Raw genomic sequence first — 27,077 nt, forward strand, 5'->3', positions numbered from 1 at the left:
ATGCCTGTGTGAGTGTTGCGTGCGTACCCTTAGGCATCTTACCTGTAAACTTTTTTAACCCTGATTTGAAGGCTTAAAAGAAACGATTTCTAGAAGCTCATCTTTTGGGCTTATATTTCCGGTTGATGTTCCTGCACTAATGATTTCTGATATTCAGGAGATTTTATTGAAGAAGCACATTGTCTGCCATTTTTGGCAAAGAACACTTGTGCCTACAAGGCTCTTGTGGAAATCTGACTCCTGTGTCTTAGTCTTTGTGACAGACTCACAGTGTAACTTGCTTAACAGATTTCACTGATTTATAAATGGTGATCTTGCTCCATTTCTTATGTGATTGTAAACCAGCCAAGGGTCATCTTTTGTTTCTGAAGAAGGAGAGGAATACCTACTGCTAGAAGATTTTGAAAGCAAAACGATTCCATTGCAGTGAGTGTGTTGTGGTTGCTTTTGGTCTGCGTGAGAAATTAATCATACAGGTAAAATCCCAATATAGCAAATCCTATGGAATAAACAAATCGGACGTTAGTGGAATTTGATGAAATCAAATGTTTTGCTAAAAACTTTGAAACTTTCAAATCTTCACACCTAGCAATGAAGCAGAGCTTAGCACATGCCTTGATGTTACAGATGTTTAAGTAGAATGCAGTATATGGATTTCAGTACTTGACCAAAGGTATCATAAAACCTTTCCCAAATCCTTGGTTTCCATCGTCGTTAGCTCTGCTCCCATACCCCTCTCTTTTTCTAAGCTGTAAGGTATTTTAATTTGATCATTCTTCTCATTTGATGTTGAATAATTGGAAGACTGGAGGTAATGGTGAGAGCTGAGCCAGAAATTGATGATCACAAGGTCTGTCATATCATTCACAGCTATGTGACAATTAGTGATATTGGGTATATTTATTATCTTAATTTGCAGTATTAAGGAGGGAGGTGACATGTTGAAATGTGAAAGATTTTTTTTAAAACAGATATCAGATTCAAGCATTATTTTTATAACAAAAAAGCTTTTTTTTCATGTAGAAATTGTCTGTTACTGGAGTTCTAGGATCATACAAAGCCCTTGTTCAAAAATCTTTATATAGCGTTTGTTAAGATCCACAAATTAGTTTCTGTGAACTATTCTGAGATAGTGGAAATAGCTCACAAACCTTCGAAAGATGTGTTTCTATATGTTTGTTGTAATGGGATTTTACCTATAAAAGTAAAAAAAAAAATTTATAAATCAACACTAGTTAATAATATCAAATTCTAACTTGATTTTTGCTTGTTTGCTGTGAGAATTTAAAATTATACACTCGCAACTTTGTTGCATAGGCTACTAACTAAGATTTCATTTTAGGGAGATCCACAGTTATTCTTCCATATCAGCTTTTTAAAAGCCAACAGCTAAATGACAGTTTTCAGTACATTTTCTTTTTATATAGTATCTTTCATTGATCTCATTGGTATCATAGCTTTCCTGTTGTAGTAGAAATTATGCTCAAAATCATTGCTCAAAAATATTTTGTAGCTGTATTTTGCAAAAGTGACAGTTAAATAGCAAATATTTGTGAAGTACCCTCTATGGGTCCACTGTTCTGCTAGGTGCTATAATTTCTGCCCTCTCAGATGCAGTCGCCTTAAGAGTTTAAAAGTAACGCTTGTGAAGGAGTCAGACGTGCAAGCGTGAAGTGCTTATAGATGAAGGCAAGATGGGAGGATTGCCTTGCAAACTCCTGTTCATCCTACCAGACTCAGCTCAGACATGTGCTCCTCTAGGGGCATTCCCCCAAATTCCCAGGCTGGATTAAATGCTTCTCTGGGTTTTCAGAGCATCCTGGTTATACCTCCATATCTCTGTTTTATCAGAGAATTGGAAATAGCTTGATAATTTTATTTATTCTCCACTAAACTCTTAAGCTAGTCAGGGACAGGGAACTTGGGACTCATACTTCTAGCTTCTTCTTAACTTCACATTTGAATCAAATCAAGTGCAAATTTTAGAATACGTGTTAGAAATTCCTAGAAAGGACAGTGCAAGTGTTTTCGAGATGGAGGGTGAGATGCCTCATGGGAGGAGTAGGATTTGAATCACAATGGTTGGTGAGAGAAATAGGAGACTATCATTAATAATTTACATAAAAATAGCTTGAGGGAAAGGGGGAGTGAGAATGAGAGCCTTGGAGGAAGACAATGAGAAGGAGAGCTTGCTTGGAGTGAGGGGTTGCACCGGGGAACCATAGGATGTAAGATGCGATGACGACGTAAAAGGTGGAACTAGGCTATTAGTAGCCTCCACACCAAGTGAAGTCTTCTGTGGATTTTTTGTAGTTACCACAGTCTATAGGAACCCTTAAAGGGATTTTCTCTAAATAGGCGAGTGACATGAAAACCATGTTTTGAAAATATTGATCTTTTAGCAGTCCTGGTCCTATGAATGGTACCATGGATAGATTGCAAGAGGGAGAAGCTAGAGGAAAGAGGTTTGCTGAGAAAGGTCCATGGTGTAGATCTCAGCAGAGATATGGACCTGAACTTGGTGACAGTGGGAACAGAGTAGGAGAAATAGATACTTGGGTAGAAAGAAGGGCTTTGTGCTCGAGTGACAGCAGTGATTGAAGAGAATGAATCAAAGCTGACTGGACTTTGAGTTTAGAGAATCTGGATAGAGGTATTTCTTTTCATGGCAGTTCGGAAAGGGCCACCAATTTGAGAAGCAAGTTGAGTTTGGTTAGGCCCACATGAGCGAGGGAACACTGGGATAACCAAGTAGAAATGTATTTGAACCGTTTGCAGAGATGGGACTCAGAGTTTGATGAGAAGATGGCAGTTGTTACTAGAAGGGGAAGTTACGGGAAAGGAGGAGTTTTTAATGGTGTGTGTGGTAAAGACTTAGGGGGCTGATTTCGGATGTCCATTTCCAGGTGGAGAGATAGGAAGAAAGAGCCAGTGAAACAAGGGCAGAATCAGTGAGGAAGAAGGAAAGTCAGGATATTGCAGTAAAGGTCCATTGATACTAGTGGGGGAGCGTTTCAGTGAATAAATGTAATGCACAGTGCCAGATGTTACCAAGAAATCAGGGAGATATGCCCTTAAAAAAACTATCAAGTTTTTTTTTTTAATATTGAGTTTAAGTTCCTACAAGACTTTGGACAGCACACGTAGGTAGTTAAGGTATCTTGTTTAGCATTAAGAAAGAACAAGTGTTCTGGTAGTGGTGGCTTCATTTTGACTTACTCTCAAATTTTGTGCTACCACGAAATAGACCAAAAATGTACCCAAAGCATAAAATACACTCCAATGAGATTTCTCACGGTGAATTATTGTTTGGAGTTGGCTAACTCCGTGGCTTGTATTTTGATCCTTTTTATAGTATTGGCTAAATATTTGTTAAAGAAAATCAGTAGAAAGGAAGATACACAAAACTGATCAAGTTGCCATCTTGTAGATCACGTTGAATTTATTCAATACCAGGTAATCAATAGACTTTTCGTCTTACAGAACTCCAGAGTGGCCACAGGTGGGCCAAAGAGCAGTGGATCAGCTTGATAAACTGTTGACCCGGGGTTTCTGCATGCTCTTCAGAGGAAACGCTTTTCCTGGTGTCTTGTGCCTTAATCATTTACCTGCCTTTGAGTTTTGTACCTTTCTAATTGTAGTGCTTCAGGGATTGTGGTTTTACGTGTGGATTTAATAGGCGCACTTGGGGGTGTGGGCAGGTACGGAACAGAATTAGGGAGAATGCTTTCGGTTTTGTGGTGGCGGTTTTGTTATCTGGTGTATAATCATAAAAACGCAAGAACATTCGTGCTTTCAATCGGATCACACACACCAAAAAATCGAATGAAAAAAGCCATGGATTTTGATTGCTAAGCTAGAAATTTATTTATTAAAATGTAGTCTTAGGTCTTCACCGTGTTTTCTGTCATTAACAATTTTTATGTAGAACGCACACTGATTCTGCAAAATCCATCTCTTCGGAGACAGACTGCAATGATAACGTCTCTTCTCATAAAAATCCTGCGTCCTCCCAGAACAAACATGGAGTGAATGGCTTTTTCCAGCAGCAGATGATGTATGACTCTCCACCGTCTCGTGCTACATCCGTTTCCATAGTCTCCAGCCTTTATAACCTGCCCAGGAGTTACTCCCACGACGTTTTACCAAAGGTGTCTCCATCAAGTACCGAAGCAGATGGAGAGCTCTATGTTTTTAATACCCCATCCGGGACCTCGAGTGTAGAGCCTCAAATGAGGCATGTATCTATTAGTTATGACATTCCTCCAACACCTGGTAATACTTACCAGATTCCACGAACATTTCCAGAAGGAACCTTGGGGCAGACATCAAAGCTAGACACTATTCCAGATATTCCTCCGCCTCGGCCGCCCAAACCACATCCGGCTCCTGATCGATCTCCTGTGGACACGTGTAGCATCACACGCACAGCCTCGGACACTGACAGTAGTTACTGCATCCCAACAGCAGGGGTGCCACCGTCACGTAGTAATACCATTTCCACTGTGGATTTGAACAAATTGCGAAAAGGTCAGCTCCAGTTGGCCTCTCCTGGGTTAGAGGTTAATGATAGAAAATCTCTTTTTTTTGAGTATGTGTTCTTGGAAGCTTAGTGTGATATGAAACGACAATCCCTTTTTTCTTCAGCGCTGCAGTTACCCAGTCAGGTAGTGAAGATGTCAGAGTCTCAGGAGATCCCGGGAAGTGTGTTTGTGCATGCCACGTGTGCCTGTGTGCGTGTTCTGCTGGAAGAGAGAAAGAGGAGGAGTTTTTCATCCCTGTAGAAGTGTGGCCTTCGTACTACTTTCCTGCCTCAGGAAGTGTGCACTCCTCTCTCTCACTTTCTCTATATCCTGGGTGAGCAGACCCGATGGGGCAGAGGAACAGGAAACCGACCAGCCACAAAGCTGTTCCTAGTCATACCCTTTCCTGTATTTGTGTCCTATTAGGGCCGCTTCTGTGTCACATCTGTTGGGCTCTGTTTCCTTCCTTCCCAGATCAGCAGTTTTTGTTATGTCTACCAGGTGATACTCAGTTGCAATCAAGTCATTCTGCTTTTTGTTTGTTTGGTTTTATGTATTTTTAAAGCTCTGAATCTTCTCTCCCCTTACCCCTAGCCACTTTGCTGACTCCTGTACCATCTAGAGCCTGCCAAAAGTTAAAGACTTTGAGAGGAGAAAAATTGAGTCTGGGTTAGACTCTGAGGGTCCTAAAGTCCTGAAAATAAAAAGCCCAAGTTTAAAAGGCACATACCCTAAAACCTGTGTGCTGACACGTCCGGATTTTGTGGTAGAGTTTTCAGCTATTCTAAAGAAGATAAAGATTTGATGCCTCATGAATGGTACTTATATCAATACTTATTTAGCCATTCAGCACCAATTTCTAACTTCCTTCCCGAAGTGGCTGTAGTGTATCTTGAGGTGGTTATAAATTAGTGAGATATGTTATACCCAAGGGTGCAAAAGATGAGAGAACAGAAATATGTCTTTCCTCCATCTTTAAGTAACCCATCTCATTGTCATAATCAAATACTGGTACTGGTTAGCATATGAGTAAGTGTCTGCATTTTCTAGTGGTTTAATGTTTGAATTCAAGATATTATTCTGTGAGCATCCTTTTTAAAATCTGTGTGTGTGCATGCATGCATATATGAAAAGAAAGAGAGAGAAGATCATTCCTGATTACCCTGAGAACTGGCAAAGATGGGGAGAAATATTGATAGTTTGTTCTCTGTTTTAGATGCTAGTTCTCAAGACTGCTATGATATTCCACGAACATTTCCAAGTGACAGATCTAGTTCACTCGAAGGCTTCCACAACCACTTTGTAAGTATAATTGACCTTGGCATCATCAGGTGCATTTCATTGTCAAAACCTTTGTGCTTAGGGCCCTGAGACTAAATGAGATCCTGAAATAAAAGTCCCTTCAGATCCACATGAATAGGCATGACTTACAATTCTGTTTTCCTGTTTGACAATAGTTCTTATTCATTAAAAGAAATGTATGTGTGTTTTAGAAAATCAAAAATGTATTGACAGTGGGAAGTGTATCAAGTGAAGAACTGGATGAAAATTATGTCCCCATGAATCCCAACTCTCCTCCACGACAGCATTCCAGCAGTTTTACAGAATCAATTCAGGAAGCAAATTATGTGCCAATGACTCCAGGGACATTTGATTTTTCTTCATTTGGAATGCAAGTGCCTCCTCCCGCTCATATGGGCTTCAGGTCCAGCCCAAAGACCCCTCCTAGAAGGCCAGTTCCCGTTGCAGACTGTGAACCACCCCCTGTGGATCGGAACCTCAAGCCGGACAGAAAAGGTAAGGAGAGCGTGGCATGGTCAAAGGGCCGGGGATTGCCAGTGTAGATTTGCATTTAACTAGCATTACATCCAAAACAGAACCAGGACTGGAAATTTAGAAGTTTCTTGTTACCTAAGTTATGAACTTGTTTAAGTAAAGTAGTATTGCTATTTATAAATTAATAATTATTTTGTCATATGTTGATGCCCAGGTGAGATTTTTAAGTCTCCCATCTCTGGAGCAGAGGTTACAGGCCAAAATATTCACAAGAATTGGCAAGCAACAGGAGATAATTAGGAGACACTGGACTGCCCTTGGCCCATCCAAATGGAGTAACTAACTACTTCCTGGCTACAATCCTTTGTGAACTCGTGAAACTAACATGGGCCCGTAGAGAAAAATCTTCTGATTATCAAAAGAAGTCAAAAATTTGGGGTTTTATATGTATTATCTTTTGGTTTTTAATTTTTGCCAGCTAACTTAATTATTAAAACAAACAAACAAAATATTGAAGACCATATCACACACTTTTACAAGCTTGATATGGTCTTGGCTGCTGTTTTGTAACCTCTCCTCCAGAGTATGTAATAGCAAATCAGACATGAGATTTTTAGTGCACTTGCCATAATTCTTTAAGAATAGTAAGGTTGCTTGTATACTCTTTCTGTCCATGTAACAACTTCTTAAAAATGATTCTGCCTTTGCTGGGGTGTAAACAAGTGCTTCTAGTCTGTTCTTTCATACTGGCCTTCATAAGTAACATTAAATTCTAAGGTGGCATGGTTCATTCAGAACTCGGTGCAAAAGAAACGTTTCAGCCAAATTGGCAATAGGTACCCAAGTTTTTAAAATTTGGGTTCCAGTGGTTGAAACCCAGACAGCCAGCTGTATTGCAGTGAGCTGCTAGTGTGATTTAATCTCAACAACCAAAGAAAGTATATTGGCTGTGGGATGCGTGGCACAATTTCTGGGGAATTCAGCACATTTGAAAAGTCTCATGCTTTTTTAAAAAAGCATGTAATTTTTGTGTAAATTTCTCACTAACCCAGGCTTGGATCATTAATAGTCATTCTAATTAAGTTCCCGTTGTAGGGAACAGAGACTGAGACTCAGAGTATCTTAAGAAAATGAGTTTTGTTTTGCTTTTAAGAAAGTAGATGGAAAGAGAAAGTTAGTGGCAACTCCTAAGACACTTTTAGGAGGCTGTCACTTTTCATCCTGCCCTCCCTGCGTTTCTGTCCTCTGGAAAGTCTTCCATGCTGCTTTGTCCTCCCTCACATTCTTTCCTTCTTTCCTGTTTTCTTTTACGCTGTATCCTCTACTTTACGTGCTTTTTGCTGTCAGAGAGCCTTGGCCTCCAGGGCCCCTCTGTGGCCTCGATGCTGCCCCATGGGTCCTCGCAGCGTCCACATCTGCTGCCCGTTGCCTTGTTCTTTGTTGACCCACCTCAGATCGCTCAGCCAGAGTTTGGTCTCGTTTGTCTGTCCATACTTGGGCCACGCCATAGATTGTAGGCCAGCCCGCATGCTGGGTTGGGTTGGGTCAAGTGCCCACCTTTGGTCAGACAGCTGGAAAGATGGTCATGTGTCGCACCCCCAGCCACCCCGCTGGCCCCGGCAGCAGGGCCATGATCAGGGCTGACTAGTATAGAAAGGGTATGAGCGACCCAGGTTTTTTAGGTGATAACTTTTCCTTTTGTTTCTCTTGGTCCTCATTTGTTTTTAAATCTATTTGGACATCATTCGTCATTTTCTTCTTTGCACACAACATACAAAGGTATGTTTGGACATGTATAGATTTATAATTGAGCCCACATATGGTGGAAGGATTAAGATACAAGTGTCAGGAAGTCTGTGAAATATTGATATCTTCATTTTAATGCTAAACTGGTTCTTTCCCTGCTTTCCTCTAATTAGTGCATGTTAGCACATCGCTAGTTTTTTGACACCAAAGTAACCGTTTTATATCTTGAGGTACCCACATAAATATGGAGGTGATGTAGTTTGGGTGAGGGGCAGAGCTCTGAGTCCTTCTGGCTTTGCTCCCCTGCCTCTCCTTCCTCCCCTCAGAACACAGTTTGAAAATTCCCAGTGTATTTCGCAGTTAATGATTCCACGAGGTAAGCACAGTGCAGAATCAGAAACGATCCCTATTTATATGTTGGAAAACTTTTAGGATTGTAATGATATGTTTTTAGTATCATCTAGGTCTGACAGAGTTCACGTACCCCATGTTAGTATATATTGTTTTATGTACATAGCATAGTAAAATGATGTGTACTGTACATCATATACATTGCATCTATGTGTAATTATACCTTCCTATGTATATAGTGAAAGTACTATATATTCTAGTACATGAGAGAGTGTCCTCATCCTCTGAACCAACCTATGGTTCCTCCACTGTAGAACAGAATAAAGTAGGTTTCTTGGTTACTTTTGGAGATTCTTTTTAGTCTTTAAAAAATTAACTGAGCTATTGAAAGATGACCATGAGCTCCTGGGCTAGATTACTGATTTGGTGTCATTGCTTAGACACAAAATGAACTGAAAAAGCACCCAGAATAAAATTTCCACATAGTTTTTGGCAAAATTAAGGAGAATAGGTTTAGCAAAACAGTAAAGAAGTTACTAAAGTCTTAGCAATAAAAAAGGGGGGGGGATTGCTTTTCTTTATTACTACTCTGGTTTTTAAAATAAATATGAAACAAGAAAGGAGGGATGAGAAAGTATCTAATATTGCAGGGCAAACTTTGTCAAGTCACTTTAGAAAGTTATAGCTATTCAAGAAAAACACATTTTAAAACCCAAATTCAGATCTTGGAGCAAAGTTTATCCTTAAAAACTTAAACCGAAAAACGAATGTCTTATTTGGTCCTGAACGTCTTCTCATTGTGCATCGCATCTGATGAGTCTGTTTTCATTTCAAATTTTGTGACATTAGATACATGACTCAATCTGTCATTCTAGTATCTGTTATTGACTAAACCTCATAATAAGCAAACGTTGTTCTATAAAATATGGCTTGATTAGTTTCAAAACTCAGTATAACTAGTTCAGTACCCATTGTAACCGGTTTCTGTGATCATCTTCTTGGGAGCGGTCTACAATAAATGAGTGACATTCTAGTCTTGTTTATACCCCCAATTATAGATGTCAGCTGCTGTAGTTAGTAGTACAGATGAGTTTTTCAAATACTTCTGAGTAATTGAAGCTGCAGAAATACATACATGTTTTAAACACTTATGTTTAATGTATTTTCATGGATCCTTTACCCATCACCCAACTGTGGTAGCTATATTTTCGCCCATACTATTTCTGTCACAGTAGTGTTTGTTCTCAACCGTGTTTTTTGTATATTAATAGAGGAGAAAATCATAATTTACATGTATTATATTAAATATTAGGAATGCAGATGAGTCATTGGAAATGCAGGACAAATGCTGTTTTGATTGCGTCTATTGAAACTTTTATCTTTTAATGGAAAAGTGGTTTTGTAAAGTTTGGGAAATTTCTGTAAGATATTATAACTTCTCTTAAAGTTAAGTCCTTACATAAATCTACCAGGTTTCATCTGTGCACTTAACTGGGCCCATTAAGTCTCTTTCTGACATGATAGAGCAGCTGTTAAAGCCTCGGATATGCTGTCTTATATTTTGTTTCGTTTGGCTTTGTCCATTCATGGCTTTCTGCAGTAGTTCTGACCGTTAGTTATTGTAATGGTTTTAAAAAAGCAGTGTGAGGTTGCTTCTGGTGTTTTGTACATTAGTTTAGTTAAAGTATCTTCACATCTGTCTGGATCTTCACTTTGGTGTAGGAAACACCCAATCGAGGAGCTTCCCAAGGTGGATCTTTTTGGCACACTGATATCTTTGCTGTAAATATTTTTTCAAGAGAGCTTCTAAAGAAGTTTTTTGAATGTGGTTAAAAATTAACATGCTTTTTAAAAACTATGTTTATACTATAATAAATGTTTGGAAGATGGTTAAATGATACCAGTAAATATAACTAGACTTTAATAAACAAGTATTAAAGTTGGACTCTCAAGTCAAATTTTTGGGTTGGTGGTTACAGTTTAAAGGAAGTGAGTACAGAGTGCATTTTTACAGCATAGCCTCTATGTGCGGGTTTTTTCCCTAAATATTCCTGACCTTCCAATACAGTTATCAGTATTATAGTCCCCTTTATACAATGAGACCATTCAAACAAGTGTAAAAATTTTTTCAGTGTGCTACCTTGATTACGTCTTGAAATTAGCAGAGGATACTAATGTTGTGAATTATTTTTCTTCTTTCTTGATTTTTGAGATGCTACTAGAAACAGTAGCATCATCTGTGAAACTTCAGATGAGTAAATAATTTAGGCTAAGTTAAACCTGTAATGATAGAGAAAATAAATGTTCCACTCTGAGTTGAATTCATGTAAGCAGTACCTATTAACATAATACTTCCTCGTGTATGGACTTTTCAAAAAGGGCTGCATCTGCTCCTTTGAAGCATGACCTCGTGTGACTGCCTTGACCATATTTGGAGTAATCAACCTTTGAAGCAACATTCAGTTGCTTCCTGCTCCCCCCCCCACCAAAGGCAAGCACGAAATTATGACACCGATCTGATTAAACACCACCAGCTTTAAGAGAACTGCAGTTCATCAAAACGGATTGAAGGGCCTCCCAGTTCTAGGATGTACGCTCTGATAGGTCTTGGGTCTCGAAACCCAAGGAGGGAAAGGGTGGTTGGCCTGAAGAAGCTCGCCGTTTAGTGGAGGAGGTAGCAAAGCAAACACATTATCATAAGTAGCAGGGAAAGGGGCTGCGGTGGAGGTAAGCTCTTGGCACTGTTAGCTACCTCCTCTGAGGAAAGGCTGAGCGGGTGAGTGGGAACGAGATGATAGAGGATCTTCTAGTCAGGATAAACAGCATACCCAGATCCTTTCAAAACAGGGGAGCCGGGACTGGCTCCGAGTCTTGGGTGGGAGGGAGGAAAGTATGAATGCAGGAACGAATGCCAAATGCCTGGCAGGTGCCTGCTCCTGGGGGTTTGTAATCCACGCTAATGCGTTTGCGCTTTAGTCTGAGAACACCATTAAAGGCTTTTATCTAGGCAAGTAACATAATCAGGTCGGCCCCTAGAAAGCTCATTCTAAGATTTAAGGGTACGATAGGAAAAAAGGAATAGTATTTTTTGATGTGAAATGTTAGAAAATCACACTTTTTTTCAGCATCTTCTTTAAAGAGTGCTTTGCCTGGGTTTCCAAACCCAAGGTTCTTGAAGCCTGGCTTTAGAGACGATCAGACAGGAAGGCGTAACAGAAATCCCTTTCCTGACTCTCGGTTGCTGCGTCCACGTGGGGACCTAGAGTGATTTTTACAAGTCTGGAGGCCACTTGGAGTATAGGTGGAGGTCATTTAGGCATACAGTGTGACTTCATCACTTTCAGAAAAACACACCAGGTAAGTGAAGCGCACGTTAAAAAAAAAGAAGGAAGGACTTCAGACTTGCAGATGTTTTAATTTTCTTGGAGGAATGAAAACAAACTATTGCCATTATAAATAGAAGTTAAAATTGATATAGGGAAGTTAGAGAGAAAGTGGACTCTAGAGTAACTCCTAAGAAATCTGCTATGGTAACTGGAGATAAGAGGAAGCAAAGCGGGTGTGTGGTGAGTCAGAGAAGAGAAATTCCATTTTGAACGTGCAGTGTGAAAGCCTACAGAACCTCCATGTGGGGTGACTTTGGAGATATGCAGATAAGGATTTGGGGGGAGACCTGAACCAGAGTTTAAGATTTACCAAGTTGCGCTCCACACGAGGGAGCAGATCACATGATCCAGAGATTGACAGTCTTGGCTGCAACTGTTTTAATCTGTAAGGGTTAAAGCGCAAGTGGGGATTTCACCAGTAGTCAGAGCTCTTTGCTGAATGAAATGCATCAGGTCGCTTTCTTTGTTCAAACCTAATGGAACTAAAGCCTCCTTGTAACTGCCCTGGATTTGAAAGCTGAGGCTCAAATAAATTACACAGTTGACTTTCAGAATTTGAGAATCAGTGTATGCCCAGAGTTGGTTCATTTTTTGCCTCTACTTTAGTATTCTTATTTCTTATACTCTTTTATTCTCACACTCTTCTTAAGTAATCACAGAAATATTCGAGTATTTGCCTCCAAGCAGTAGAGAAGTACATATTACCTTGGACTTTTTCTCCTTTCTCTGCTCATAAATAATGCTGAGTCAGCTGAGTATCACTTTCATTTCTGTCTGGAGCATAAATGTCAAATTGAGCTGGGCAGTAAAAATACAAAGACATGAAGCTACCAAGATGTCTAAGTGACTGGGTTCAATTCACTGCAGCATTTTCAGCTTGAGAATTTGTCTTAAAATCAACCTTAAGCTTTGCGTGGATTAGAAAATGCATGTACATTTTATAAATACTCTGTAAAAAAATTTCACTTAATACAGTATTTCTCTGTGAAGAAAACCAAGGAGTACCCTTGAGAGTACTTGAGAGAATTAGGGAATTTTCAAGTTTTATAAGCTAGAAAATCACATTTTCAAAAACTTGTAGATTTGGGTAATGAGGTGCTAGGTATCAGCGTTGAGTCAGCAAACTAATTTTGCCATCTAATAGATGTCGACTCAGTTTTGTACATGCCGAGAAAAAAGAGAATTTGATGCCATTGAGAATAAAGTAGTTTAAATTCCTGATTGAAATGATACTGCTACTCTGGCTTCCAGGCCTCCAGTGGGAAAAACGTATGAGGCTAGCTGCTGGGTATTAAACCTGTACTTTTCATAAGGCTTTTCAGCGATGCTTGTACATGGCAGAGATTAAATGAGAAGAAGAAGAAGAAAAAAAAAAAAAAAGATGGCCACTGAATTTATGCTTTCCAATTCTCAAATTAAAGCTAGACAATACAATCAGCAGTTCCAGAATTAGACATCTAATCCTTGCAAGATGGTGTCACGGGGCAACCACTGAGTATCCAGGGGAAACAAATGCTGGTTTTGGTTTTGATTTGGGATTAGCAGACACTGTATCAATAGAATTGCTGCTCCAGAAGGGCGCTTTTGGGAGATGAAGGAGTGGTCAGACTATGGTTTTTAAAACACCTCCATCAAGTTGAGAAAGTAGGCCTTGGTACTTTCCTGTGAGACACCAGACTTCAAAGAAAAGATTAACTTGTGATCTGACTGAGGGGTTTTATAATTTTTTACTGGATCCACTTTTCTAAGGCATGTTAGAAGAATAACTAACATGACACATGTTTTTCTTCTCTTCCTCGAAATAAAGATAACAACTAACCAGGCAGTTATGCCACTAAAATCCTGCCATCTTTTGTAACAGTTTGCTTATTACGTTGTTGCATGCAGCTTCCTCGTTGCCATGGTGTTGAGAGTGAATGATGTGCATAGCAAGACTGAAATAGTCTCCACAAACAAACTTTTATTTATGCTTTAGATGTTAACATGTCTGCGCAGGACTCTGTTGCTTTTTTTACAGAATCCATTTTTTTTTCCAATTAAAAAAATAACATTATATTAAGAGAGTCTTCTTTTTACCAATTAGGTCAAAGTCCTAAAATTTTAAGACCCAAACCCCATGGTTTAGAGCGAACTGATTCACAAACCATAGGTGACTTTGCTACAAGAAGAAAGGGTATGTACTTTAGCACCGCATGCTGGATGGGGTGTTGGGAATTTATTTATTCTGTGATGTTTTTCCTTTAAAAGTAAAGGAGAAGAATCTTAAACACTAGTCTGTTGTAAGTAAAACTTCCCAGCGCGTAATTTCTAAAGTGAATGCTTCCCATAATACACAACGAGTCTGTTTGTTATGCCATTAACAGCAGCATGTTAAATATTTGATAATATATGATATTCAGTCTTTTCCTTTTGCATTATTCTTTTAACCTTTTAGACATCAGTACAGTGTGTTCTTTAAGTTTGTGAGCTGCTTGTGAGTTCCAGTTGTCTCCTGTATTTATGTATAATGTATGTATTCTGTTCTGAGACAATATAGGATCGTTTCCATGGTTTCATTATTTTATGCCATTTCTTAGAATTTGATAGCTAAGCTGCTATTAGCCTTTGGGTTTTTTAAAAGTGAAAACATCAGTTAAAGAAACACTTTCAGTGAGCACAGTATTCTCTTATATGTCCATTTTAAGTGTATAGATGAGCACAATTATTCTAACTCGAACTTAAATCAATGTAGCCTTCAAAAAATCACATTGAATATTTCTTGTATTTGAATTGACAAAAATACTTCGGCATAAGCCCCAGTGAATCTATATAATCCTTTAAAATGACTACCTAATTTATAGTTTGAAGGTAATTATAACTTGGTTGATTCAATGGACACATATATGGACAAAGACTAGAGAAGGGATGCCTGGAAAAAAACGAAAATTTTTTTCTTTAGAGTGGCGGGATGAAATGTAACTGAAATATTTTCCAAATATGGTTAAATAGTATCCTAAGACATAATGAATATTAACGAATAATATTGTTGTGGTTCTTTTGCTCATTTCGAATTTCTGAAAATTGAGTCTTGCTTTAAGGGCAAAGAGCTCTGTGGACTACATACTGGCAGAGTAATTAATTGTTCACTGCAATAACCGGGCAAATAAGCAAAGACAACAATAAAGCTAATAAGAACATTAGCATTTATTTTTACTTAATTTGTTAAAGGATATTGTTGGTTAAATTAAGCTAAAAATTTGAGGCAATTGTTTAACTATGGCCTTTGCTCAGAGCAGAGTTTGAGTGTAAAGATCAGTTATTGCTTTGTTTTATTTGGTTCCAGACTGGGTCTGAATTAATTTAAAAGATTTGATTATTAGTTCTTTTTTCAGTTTTTGGTTTTAGCAAAGGTTTGTGTTTATTGCTTTCTAGGCATCACTTTATATGTATAGTTGTATAAATGATATTTCAGTGTTGATGATGAGGAACGTTTATACATAGGAAATTAAATCTTTGTGTGTTAGGATAAAGTTAGTGAAAAAATAAAATAAGGAAATAATGAAAAGTATAAATCAAGTAACAGTAATTGGGTCACATTACTGTTTCTTGTTCTCATTAAATTTATATTCATAAAATATTTACTTAAATTAAGAAGCAACATGTTGTAATAATAGAGCTTTATTAGACTTCTAGTCAACAATCAAGAAACATTATCCGATTTAGCTTTTGCCACTAGTTGTTTAGCTGTGTAACCTTGGAAAGATCACGTAACGTCCGTGAGCTGCTTTTCATGAAACCAGCTGGTCCTAGGTGCACTCTGGCTGTAAGATATAAATAGAGATGTAGAAAAGCGTCTTGTTTTGTTTTCCAAATTTCTGTATACTAAAATCTCTTTCTCTCTCATTTGTTTCAGTCAAGCCAGCACCTTTAGAAATAAAACCTTTGCCGGAATGGGAAGAATTACAAGCCCCAGTTAGATCTCCCATCACTAGGAGTTTTGCTCGAGAGTAAGTCTTTCTTTAAAATACATAGCTTGATTGTTCATTCTAATGGAAAGTACCTAAAACAGTGGTTCCCAAAGGATGGTCTGGGGAGCCCCCCTTTTTGGTTTCTGTGAAGTCAAAGCTATTTTCATTAATATACTAAGATGTCATTTGCTTTTCCACTCTCCTCCTCTCATGAGTGTACACTGGAGTTTTTCAGAGGTGGCATTAATATTGGATGATATCATTGTGGCAACTAATAAAGTGCATTTGTGTACATTTGTATTTTAATTTTTTTCTATTATTTGTAATATGGTAAATATCAACAGATATCACCCATATAAACAAAAGTTCCTTGGGGTTGTCAACAATTTTTAAGAGTGTGAAAGGTTCATGAGGCTAGAAATTTCTGAGAACTACTGCTCTGGAACATGTGGCAGTTTCTTGTGGGGATTATTTAATCATGATTCATTTAAATGTATATGGGGAAATGGAAAGAATGTTTGCAGTTACAAACCTGTGTTGAATGTGTTCATGTATATATGTAGATATACATGTAGATATATCTATATCTCTGTATATAGCTAGTTTTTTTTAAAATAGTAATTCTTATATTTTCCTTTTTATATCTGTGACTTTCTACTTATCCCCCACATCACTAGCAGTACTTTTTTTTGTTCTGCAGAAGATAATTTGATGCTCAGAAATATCACTTTACAGAAGCAGACTCGAAGATACAGAGAACAAACTAGTGGTTACCAGTGGCGGGGTTGGGCATGGGAATAGGGATAGGGAAATGGGAGGTACAAACTATTGGATGTAAGATAGACTCAAGGATGTATTGTACAATACGGGGAATGTAGCCCGTATTTTGTAATAATCATAAATGGAAAGTAACCTTTCAAAATTGTGTAAGAAAAATTTAAAAAAAGTTTAAAAAGAAAATACCCCTTTACAAATAGCTGTCAATATTAGTTATGCATTTGAATGTATGCAATAAATTGTACAATAATAAATGTGTACAGTAAATGATGGTAAGCTTAAATATTTCTGGAAGAATGTATGCTCTCATTCATTTTTACTTTGGACGTGAACTGAGAAATCCTGGTCATGGTGTGTGTTTGTGATGACTCACTCTGTGATCAGCTCCTCCAGGTTCCCCATGTCTCCCCGGCCGGATTCAGTGCACAGCACGACTTCAAGCAGTGACTCGCACGACAGTGAAGAGAATTATGTTCCCATGAACCCAAACCTGTCCAGTGAAGACTCAGTAAGTAGAATCTTCCCTTAACGGCTCTCTTTCTGAGCAGCCCTTCTGAATCATTCATGCTAGACCTTTTTTCCAGTCCATATACCTTACCCTTCCATCTCTCTTTACTTAAGGAAAGAAGATAAAAGACAACTTTTTAAAAATGCTTTTGAAAAACAATATCATAAAGTCTAAACTCAGTAAAGGGTCAAAGTGTAATACTAATATTTATGAAGTAAATGTAAATTAGTTAAAAACCATAAAAGTTTTCCAGCATTTCTTTTAAGATATACTTGACTTTTGAAACTATTCAAGAAAATACATTTTACTGGAGCATTTTATAATTCATTTCTCCACACCCACATAAGGGCAGTCAGGGTGAAACATTCTTATGCCGAAGGTTTTTAATAATCTTTCAATAATACATCCTTAGGGGAGGCTTAAAGATCAAAGAAGACCTATTAAAACCTGATTTACCTCAGACTGGCTGTTATTACCACAAAACAGAAGCCTTTCATTATAGTAGTAAGCGTTATGTTCCCCAGAAATCAGGCAGTTGCCAGAATATACTTCAGATGTTTAAGAATACAAGCCAATTTTAATTTTTCAGAAATCTTTTGCCTTGGCTTTCCTTCAAACCAGAGTCACTGCTTGCTCTATGATTTGTATTTTAGTAGATAAGTATATCAGTTGGCATTTGAGTCCCCTCTGAGTAACAGAAAATAAACAAATAACAAGGACTTAAGACAGACATTTATTTCTTTCTCATGTAGCAGTCCAGAGAGTCAATCAGGGTTGTTGTGGCGGCTTTGTTCCAGGAGCCCTTGGGGACCCCTGCCCCTTGCAGCTCTCCAGTCCGCTGTCCCCTGGGTCTGGTCACAGCCTCAGCAGAATGAGCTGAAGCTCCGGCCAGCAGATTCACATACCAGGCTGCAGAGTGGAAGGAAGGGAGAAGAAGCAAAGGGTGCAGCCTAATTGCTTCATGGAAAAGGTTCCCAGAAACTGCTGAGTACAAACTGTTGACCAGAACTTAGCCTCTGGCCACACAGACACAAAAGGGACTGGAAGCCATAGGCTTTGTACCGAGAGACAGTGGGCCCAGCTAAAAATCCCCTTCCCGGAGAAGGGGGAGAACAGATCGTGGGGCCCAAGCAGGCAGCATCTGATAAGCAAATATCTAATGTCAAACTTTGGCATGAATCACACTTTAGGGGTTTTATTTTCTTTAAAACGGTTCTGTTTAGAGATTCAATATATAAAGCCCAGTTTTATCAATGAATTTATGTCTTTAATGGACTTTAGGCAAAAACAGATTTCTCACGACCACTTGTCAGGGAACAAAATTTAGTGATTTGAAAAGCCTAATTGGATGCTTGAACTCATCATGACCTGTAAAATATTATCAAGTTTCAAGTGTTCAAAAATGAATAAGATAATTTAAAATATTTATGTCAGCCCTGAATTAGAATACAGACAAACTATATCAGTAACGTTTTCACTAATTTTTCAAGGCAGCGCAATTTTTATTAATTGACTTTCGCTTTTGGATTCACAGTTTTTCCATTTGATGAGTGGTGTTTTATTATTTTTATTAACCTAATTTTTTCTTCATTATAGTAAATAGACTCTAGTAAGAGTCTAAATCCTCAGTGCTGCATTGGAGTACATACTGCCCTCAATTTTCATTTTTAGGTGGTTACATGAAATTTTTTGTTACAATTCTTTTCTGAGATACTAAAGAGTCTTTCATTTTGCCCCAAATAGTAAATAACCATAAAAATGTTGGAAAAGACCTGTAATAGGAAAGTTTGAAAGTATGATTTGTCATGAGTAGGTGTTAGGTGAAGGGAAAAGATTAGAAAGAAATCCATTATAATCAGAAAGTCCAAGGAGAGGAAGATATAAAATTGTTCTTTTATATGGTATAACACTAAGCCAGAAAGGTACTTTTACCTGCCAGTAGAGGTGTCTAAATAACCACCAGACGGTGAATTTCTAAAGTACTGAGGCCTTAAGGGTTAAAAATAAGCAAAAATGCCCCAAGTGAAAATTTCTCTGCCATTCACAATATAAAAGTCAGCTATGCCATTTCCATCTTATGCCGCCAGCTACAACGGCTCATCTTAGTCCAAACAACTTTTCCTTAGGAAAGAATGTGATAGTTATAACAGTATTTCCCACACCTCTTGGAATTAAGTGTATCAGTGGAGTAGCATAGAAGTTTACAATATCTAACATACGCTTAAGTTGATGAAGTCAGTAAAAAATTAGTCTTAGAGAAGTTGAAACAGGATCAGATCAAATCTGGTTTATAGGGGCGATGAAGACTAAATTCTGTACATTGAAATGTTGAAGCACAGTCTGTTTCCTGTACTGATGATCGTGGAGCAGGCAGTGTCTAATTAAACAGTGAATTGGTGATGCTGCCTGTTCATTTATACAAACATCCAAAGTCAGGTATTCGTGAAACGAACTCTTAATGTGACACCTGAAATTCAAGTGACAGTACATCATTACTAAAGACAGATATGTTGTTTGTAACAACAAAAATACGTTCAGTAATTTTATGTATTTTTTTCAAGAATTGTGGAAAAACAAAGCACTACTATACATTTTTTTTATTTTAATTCACAGAACACTTCATAATACCTCCAAGAATCTTAGGGTTTTTCTAAACTGTTTTGGGAAAACACTGGGTTAAAGGCTAGAACGCAAAGACAGGCTGTTCCCAGCTGAGATTAGAGTAGATCAAGAGCAAATAGACTTTTTTTGTAGGGACACACATTTCAACAATACTTGAAGATGAAAAAATTTCCAGTCCTAGTAATTATTAAAGAGAGAACAGTTTAACTAGCAATTCTGAGAAATTCTCTTTAGGAACAACTTACTGATATTAAATGTGTACATCATATAAACTCAAGGGTTCCTTTCATAGCCTGCAACACTGTGAAAAATTCTAGATGTTTCCAATTAGGGAAATTCCAGGCATGGACTCTGTCGTTACATTTGAATACAAAATTTTACACACACACACACCCCACACACACAGTCTGGCTTGGATTTTTTTATGTGAGAATGAAATACAGAGTCATTCGGAGAAAAAATTTGTTTTCTCATAAATTAGAAGAAAGAGGGGGAGGGGAATAGTTCTTTGTACTAATTGAGCATTAACACTTGCATACTTTTTTTGTGTCCTACGTTACTATCAGTATTTTTTTTAGTGTTTTATTAGTGGCAGTTGATAAATTTGGTTTAAAAATCTGTTCCTGCAAATAGGACCATCACAGTCAGTCATGCAGGTGGTCTACTGCATACACATGACACATACAGTATGTAGGATGTACAGTAGCCACACTGCATTTGAGTACATGCAACCCAGACCATGTCCCGCTCACCAGGCTGTGGGTCCTGGTGCAGAGCTGTGTCACCCCAAAGGAAGGAGCACCTTTTCCTAATTCACAAAAATGTTTCACACGGGCTGTCGGAAGCCTCGCTTACAAATGAGTGAATAAAGTCAGTGTTTTCCTAGCAATTGCCCTTTCCCTAAATCACAGCTTACTCTGTTGAACCCAAACAAAATGGAGTAGCAATATGAAAGAATCGGCAGATCCAGATTTATGCAGTTTCCAGATTGTGGTGTTCACCCTAACAAGTATAAAATTGTCACGTTGATTACATCCTTATGGATATCTTCGAAAGTGAGCTCACGTGAACAATAATAACTATGTGATAAAGGGCACAGGGATGAAAGTCCCTAATGAATAAGTAGTGTCGCCTGCGAGAAGTCAGGAACATTCCTAGGTGAGGTTAAAAGCAGCAAGGCGTGGAAACAAGTCATTTATTGGCGCACAGTTGAAGACTGTCATGTCAGAGTAGCGGGTGTATGTAGGGACGTAAGTTCACATCGCCCTTCACTTTAACATTGATCTTCATGTCCCTAATAGCCTATTTTTCACTTTTCTGCCTCAAGCATTTTTGTTCTTGTTGTTTATTGCTGTCCTCTCCCTTCCTTTTTTTCTTTTTCTTTTCTTAGAGAGTGGTCTGTTGTACATTCCTATTAGGACAGAGGGGATAAAGCTAAGAGAAGACAGAAAATTAAGTGGTAAAAATCCCAGATGATCAAAACAAAACAGACTTTGCCAATGGAGTCAGTATTCATAGCCCTTAGTTACCATACTTACTCTAAATTAATTTTAGTGAGAAAGCCTTTAAATAAAATATACAACTTTAAAATGTTTTTAATTTGAGAGAAGAGCTCAGGGTCTTTCTATCCCACCATCTTGGTCAATCCCTAAAAAAATTTAATTTGAAAGTATGGACTGTAAGGATCTTATAGGTAAAGAATGTTATTGAGAACAGGTATCATTTTAATAGTGTTGAGGTAGGACTACTGCCACTGGATATTCCCTGACAGTCTAGTGGTTAGGACTTGGCACTTCCACTGCCGGGGGCCTGGGCCCAATCCCTGTCAGGGAACTAAGATCCTGTAAGCTGTGTGGCACAGCCAAAAGAAAAAAAAAAGAAAGGAAGGAAGGAAGGAAGGAAGGAAGGAAGAAAGAAAAAGAAAGAAAGAAAAAAGCTGTTGCAATTAACTGTAGCTTGATGTTCAGTCTTAGTCTGGACCAAATGTAACTTCTCAAACTACTTTTTCGCTTACTTACCTAAGCTATATTTTAATGACTTTTTAAAATATTACTTACTTTTCCCCATCCTAAAAGATGATTTAATTTTCTAAGGAGCCATTTCTTCAAGCTGTGTCCTCCTAAAATTAATGTTTAAGCTTGAGTAGATGGCAAACAAGGTAATAAACAGTATGTCTCATGAATGTTTGACAGTTGATTTTGTCATATTATCCTTTCAGAATCTTTTTGGCAGTAATAGTCTTGATGAAGGAAGCAGCCCAATGATCAAGCCCAAAGGAGACAAACAAGTGGAATATCTAGATCTAGATTTAGATTCTGGGAAATCCACACCACCGCGTAAGGTAAGTGAAACCTCATTCTACAAATACACTTAGATCCCATTTGAAACCTGAAGAATCATGTCTCCCTTGGGGGAATTTTATTGGTATGTTTAATTTAAACTTAGTAAAGTCTATTATTTAATGCTTTTTCGTAAATCGTAACAATGTTATGCAGACTGAGAGATTTATTTTTTCGTCTCTAATAGTATGGAAGTTACACATTTTATACGCTTAGGGGTTACCATCGAAATGCATACTTAATGAATTCTAAAGTTCCAAAGTTAATCATGGTCTTGACTCCCTTCCTGATGTTAGCTCAAATTACTCCCTTTCTGTCTTACTTGCTATTTTTGTCCAAAGATTTTAGGGTCTTTTTGTTGTTGTTAAACTCACAAATTAAACGTTAGTAATAATAGCGTCCCTATGTATAGACAATGTTTATTTACATTTTCCTACATGTTTACCAACTTTATTTTTTAAGTTAGGATACTGTCTTTTTTTTTAATATTTATTTGTATTTATTTATTTGGTTGCACTGTGTCTTAGTTGCAGCATGCAGACTCCATAGTTGCAGCCTGTGGGCTCCTTAGTTGTGGCATGCATGTGGGATCTAGTTTCCTGACCAGGGATTGAACCCGGGCCCCCTGCATTGGGAGCACAGAGTCCTATCCACTGCACCACCATGGAAGTCCCCTACCAACTCCTTTTTTTAATTTTTCCTTCTTGTATCTTACACCTTCCTTCTCTAATCATTTTCCTTCCTCCTTCCTTTAGAAGTCCATTTTGTGGAAGTCTGTTAATGATAAATTCTTGCAGTTTTTGTTTAACTGAAATGTCTTTATTTTGCCTCATTCTTGAAAATGAGTATCGAGGGTTTTGGAGGTGGGATGGGGTTGAGTTCACAATTCTTTTTTATTTATGTATGTATGTATGTGTTTTATTTTTGGCTGTGTTGGGTCTTCGTTGCTGCACATGGGCTTTTCTCTAGCTGTGGAGAGTGGGGCTTACTCTTCCTTGTGGTGCGCCAGTTTGTCATTGAGGTGGCTTCTCTTGTTGCAGAGCGTGGGCTTCAATAGTTACAGTGTGTGGGCTCAGTATTTGTGGCTCTCAGGCTCTAGAGCACAGGCTCAGTAGTTGTGGCGCATGGGCTTAGTTGCTCTGCGGCATGTGGGATCTTCCCGGCCCAGGGATCGAACCCGTGTCCCCTGCATTGGCAGGTGGATTCTTAACCACTGCACCACCAGGAAAGCCCGAGTTCACAATTCTTGATTGACAATAAGTTTCATTCAGCACATAGGAGATACTATTTGCTATCCTCTGGCTTCCACTGTTTCTGTTGAAAAGTATGCTGTCTATCTAATTGCAGTTCCTTTGTAGATAATCTGTCTTTTCTGTCTGGCTGATGTTAAGATCTTTGGTGTTCCGCAGGTTCACTACACTGTGTCTAGACATCTAGACATAGACTTTTCTATTTATCCTGCTTGATAGAAGTGGAGTCTTTATTTCTGGATTCATATTTTTTATCAATTCTCAATCATTTTCTTGCTAAATATTGCTTTTCCACTATTGTCTTTATTCTGTCCTTTTAGGTTTCTGATTAGACATTAGTTAGAACTTCTCATTCTGTTTTTCTTATCTTTTACCACTCATATTTTCTGTTTTATCGTGTCTTTGCTTACTTGGATAATTTCTTTAGATCTGTCACCAAGTTCACTAATTCTCACTTCTTCTGCTTAACCCACGTGTTTACTTTTTAATTTCAATATTTTATTTTTCATCTCTAAGGTAACATTCTGCTTGGTTTTTTTCCCCAAATATGCCTAGCTGATTTGAATAGCTTCTTATTCCTTTCTTGTTATCATATTCCTTTTATTTAGTTTTATTTTTCCATTCCTTCAAACATTTTATACACATATATTTTATACTATTTATGCAATAATTTCTATATCTGAAGTCCTTGGAGGTCTGAATCTGTGTTTCCTGTTTCTCATGCATTTGGTGACTTGTTTCCTTGTGTGTTTCATACACTTATTGCGAATTTATTTTGCTGAGCATATCTGTGGGAAACCTGCAGACGTAAATTTCCTTCCGAAAGGATTTGCATTAGCTTCTTCTAGGAAGCAGGTGATGCTACCACCCTAGGACCACTTCAGTTCCCTTTGAGGGTTCCTATTCTAACCGGATAGTTTTGGGTTCTGCGTGCCCCCCACCCAGGGCCTCCTGTTTGCATTGCTCGGTTGACATTCATCCTAAAGATGACACCGTCTTGACCCTTTAGCAGCTCTCTGCTCCCTGCATTTCCCTCACACGTGAGCCCAGCAAGGCGTTAATAATTACATTTGTTTTAAGTTAGCAAGTATCTAGTTGTATTTTAGGTAGCCTGCCATTCTTGAAATACTCCTTTTCAAAAAACATTTCTTAACTCTGAAAGTAAACACTGGTACATGTTCTCAGGACTTGAAAAAGTCAAGCTTAAGCTAAAGGCTGAAAGCAGGCTATGTCTCTTAATATGAACCAGGGGTTAGCTCTCCCTCTTTTCTAAGAGTTTCAGCTGTGATGGGAGCATTAGTTTGAATTCTTAAATGTAATAATTTTAAAATTAAGGGGAAAACAGAGTACAGTTAGGAGAGAGACGACATCATTAAATTGAGGTAGTTAATATTATTTTTTGGTGACCCAGTAGAATTTCAAGTTATATACAGTGCATATGTATCTGAATTTTAAGATTGGAGTTCACTGAGAAGCAGTCCTTTTTCTGTAGGAGTTTATGGGTTTTTTTCCTTTGCTTTTTAGCAAAAGAGCAGCGGCTCAGGCAGCAGTGTAGCCGACGAGAGAGTGGACTATGTCGTGGTTGACCAACAGAAGACCCTGGCTCTGAAGAGCACCCGGGAAGCCTGGACCGATGGGAGGCAATCCACAGAGTCTGAAACACCAACCAAGAATGTGAAATGAAAATACTGCTTTAACGTCTCTGAACAAAGGAGGACTGAGCTAAGGAGAAATCCTGTTTGACCGAAGATAACTTGACCCTTGTACTCTAGGTGGATCCTCAACTGAATAAAGTCGAAGTCAGAAGGCCTTTCAGACTTAATCAAGCCATTGAGACTGTAAATGGTGCTTTGTGGTATCTGAACAATTCATCGCGTGTAAATAATGTGGGAAAATACTATTGTTTGGCTCCCAGAGAAACATATGTTCCATAATTAACACACTTGTAGTATTACTGTATTTATGCACTTTTTTCCTTTAGAACATTGGTTGGGTATCCCCAAATGGACGTTAACATGATTCCTTTGGGAGTTTCTTGTGTTCCTCACACTACTCTTAAGAATGATGCTAAGTGAACTAAGCTACGTTTCCACTGGGAAATTGCTTTTTCAGCTGCAGTAGAACAATATGAGATGAGACGTATATTCACAGTCTGCCTTTCTACCTGAAACTTCACGGGGTAACCTTTAGCTTAAACTACAAAGTAGAGTTGGACTCATCATTCATTGCTTTCCAAAGTATGTACTGGTATCAGGACTTTGTTCTCTGGTTCATGGACATTTAGTTTTCAATGGTGGAACTGTATTATATTTTGTTAATGACAGTGTTTTGGTCTCATTAAGTGAAGATTCTGCCGGGTGGGATCTTACACCTTGGAAAGAGTAAATAATCACACTATCAAGTAAGCGTACAACTCACTGATGGCATGCGGTGACGATGTGCTTTCACACTTTTAACATGTATTAAACTGTACGTTATTTGCAAAGTGTAGATTATATAACTAATCAGGTACGTACCAGGCACTGACGTGCTAATACACTGATCAGGTTTAGACAGTGAGCTTTACTCATATTCTTGTTAGTCCTCTAATGTTGGTTTCCAGTGTGGAATTAATGGCACAGTTGACATTCACTGTTAGTTATAGCAACATACTGTGATTTTTAATTAGATAGTCATTCAGATTTATTACTCTAAGAGTGAAATTCTGTCTTTTGACACCATAGTGCCCTTTGTATGATTTTTTTTAAACTTAATATACTTCTTGGCCTTATCCTATTTAAATCCCTATGCAATTAATATTTTATATCTGCATTTTTAAAAAATAGATGTTATATAAGTGATTCTCGTATGTAGCACCTATTGCTTTTCCAGTAAAAGAATTAAAGATTTTGTACTGTGATTTATATTCACTGCCCCAATTCAAGAAATATTGGAGCCTTGCTGCAATGTGAAATCTTATAGTCATGGACCTCTTCCAACCAGATTTCTGAAACCACCAGAGGTATCGAATAATTCTGTCTCACCTATAACATGGTCCTGTGACATGGACATCAAGACCACACATTATATTTAGTGAGGCTACAATTTATCTCTCTTGGCTTTGCAATGTAATTTAGAAAACAGGTATAGTTGTTGGTTTGATTGGTTTTTAACTGAGTTACATACAATCTCTTATGTACTGATTTGAGACTCACTAACAGTGTTTGGAGGGGCATAGAGATAGAAGAGCCCACAGCTGAGGCATGTTTCCCTCCATTCAGACCTCCTGTGTTGCCTGAGTACACGAATGTGCCCCGATTTCTGGCCCCTTGGCCACCGTACTGTGCCTAAGCAATGTGATGGGTTTCTGTCCCCTCCATGAGCTAAACACGTTCATAACAAGATGAATTGTAGACAAGTAACATTTGATGCTTTTAAATGTTTGCTTCTTTTTAAACAAAAACTAAAACCCAGAACTGAATTTTGAGGTGGATTTTTAAATAAAAAAGATTGTTTGAGTTTTGTGTCAGCAAGCTGTTTTATAATGAAACCACAAAATAAAGTTGAAAAGCATTGAAATGTGCCTCAACTATCAAAACACACAACGCAGTTGATGTGTGAAGATACTAAATTGTGTTGCATGGAGGAGAAACATATTTAGAGATTTAGAACACAACAATAAATAAATTAATTCAAAAATAGAAATCTTGTTTTAAAAGCTACCTGTCAGAAGAGTCTAAGGCAATTATGAATTTTTTAGTGTAATTTCTCAATTTTTTACGTTACCATTTCTGAAGATCTGCAGTGCTCTTCTAATCTGTAGAAATTTTCCGATTACACAGAGTAACTTTAACAATTGAAAATTAGGCAGCT

The 27,077-nt window shown here is 38.0% G+C and overlaps 1 protein-coding gene across 16 annotated transcripts in view; it reads left to right on the forward strand.

Moving 5' to 3' along the window:
• The window catches only part of GAB1 (GRB2 associated binding protein 1), a 122,037-nt gene extending 95,315 nt beyond the window's left edge, over nucleotides 1-26,722 (forward strand). For 10 of the 16 annotated variants that reach the window (XM_057725781.1, XM_057725792.1, XM_057725786.1 and 7 more), the window contains 9 exons: nucleotides 346-426; nucleotides 3,929-4,530; nucleotides 5,740-5,825; nucleotides 6,017-6,320; nucleotides 13,866-13,955; nucleotides 15,675-15,768; nucleotides 16,891-17,014; nucleotides 21,855-21,977; nucleotides 24,750-26,722. In XM_057725781.1, the coding sequence (XP_057581764.1) occupies nucleotides 346-426; nucleotides 3,929-4,530; nucleotides 5,740-5,825; nucleotides 6,017-6,320; nucleotides 13,866-13,955; nucleotides 15,675-15,768; nucleotides 16,891-17,014; nucleotides 21,855-21,977; nucleotides 24,750-24,908 (1,663 nt within the window). In that variant the 3' untranslated portion in view covers nucleotides 24,909-26,722. The remainder of the gene's footprint in view (nucleotides 1-345; nucleotides 427-3,928; nucleotides 4,531-5,739; nucleotides 5,826-6,016; nucleotides 6,321-13,865; nucleotides 13,956-15,674; nucleotides 15,769-16,890; nucleotides 17,015-21,854; nucleotides 21,978-24,749) is intronic. The other 6 variants (XM_057725788.1, XM_057725783.1, XM_057725787.1 and 3 more) reach the window with 3 other exon arrangements.
• The last annotated feature ends 355 nt before the right edge of the window (nucleotides 26,723-27,077 follow it).

This window comes from Hippopotamus amphibius, chromosome 3, assembly GCF_030028045.1.
Source record: "Hippopotamus amphibius kiboko isolate mHipAmp2 chromosome 3, mHipAmp2.hap2, whole genome shotgun sequence".
Lineage (NCBI taxonomy): Eukaryota > Metazoa > Chordata > Mammalia > Artiodactyla > Hippopotamidae > Hippopotamus > Hippopotamus amphibius.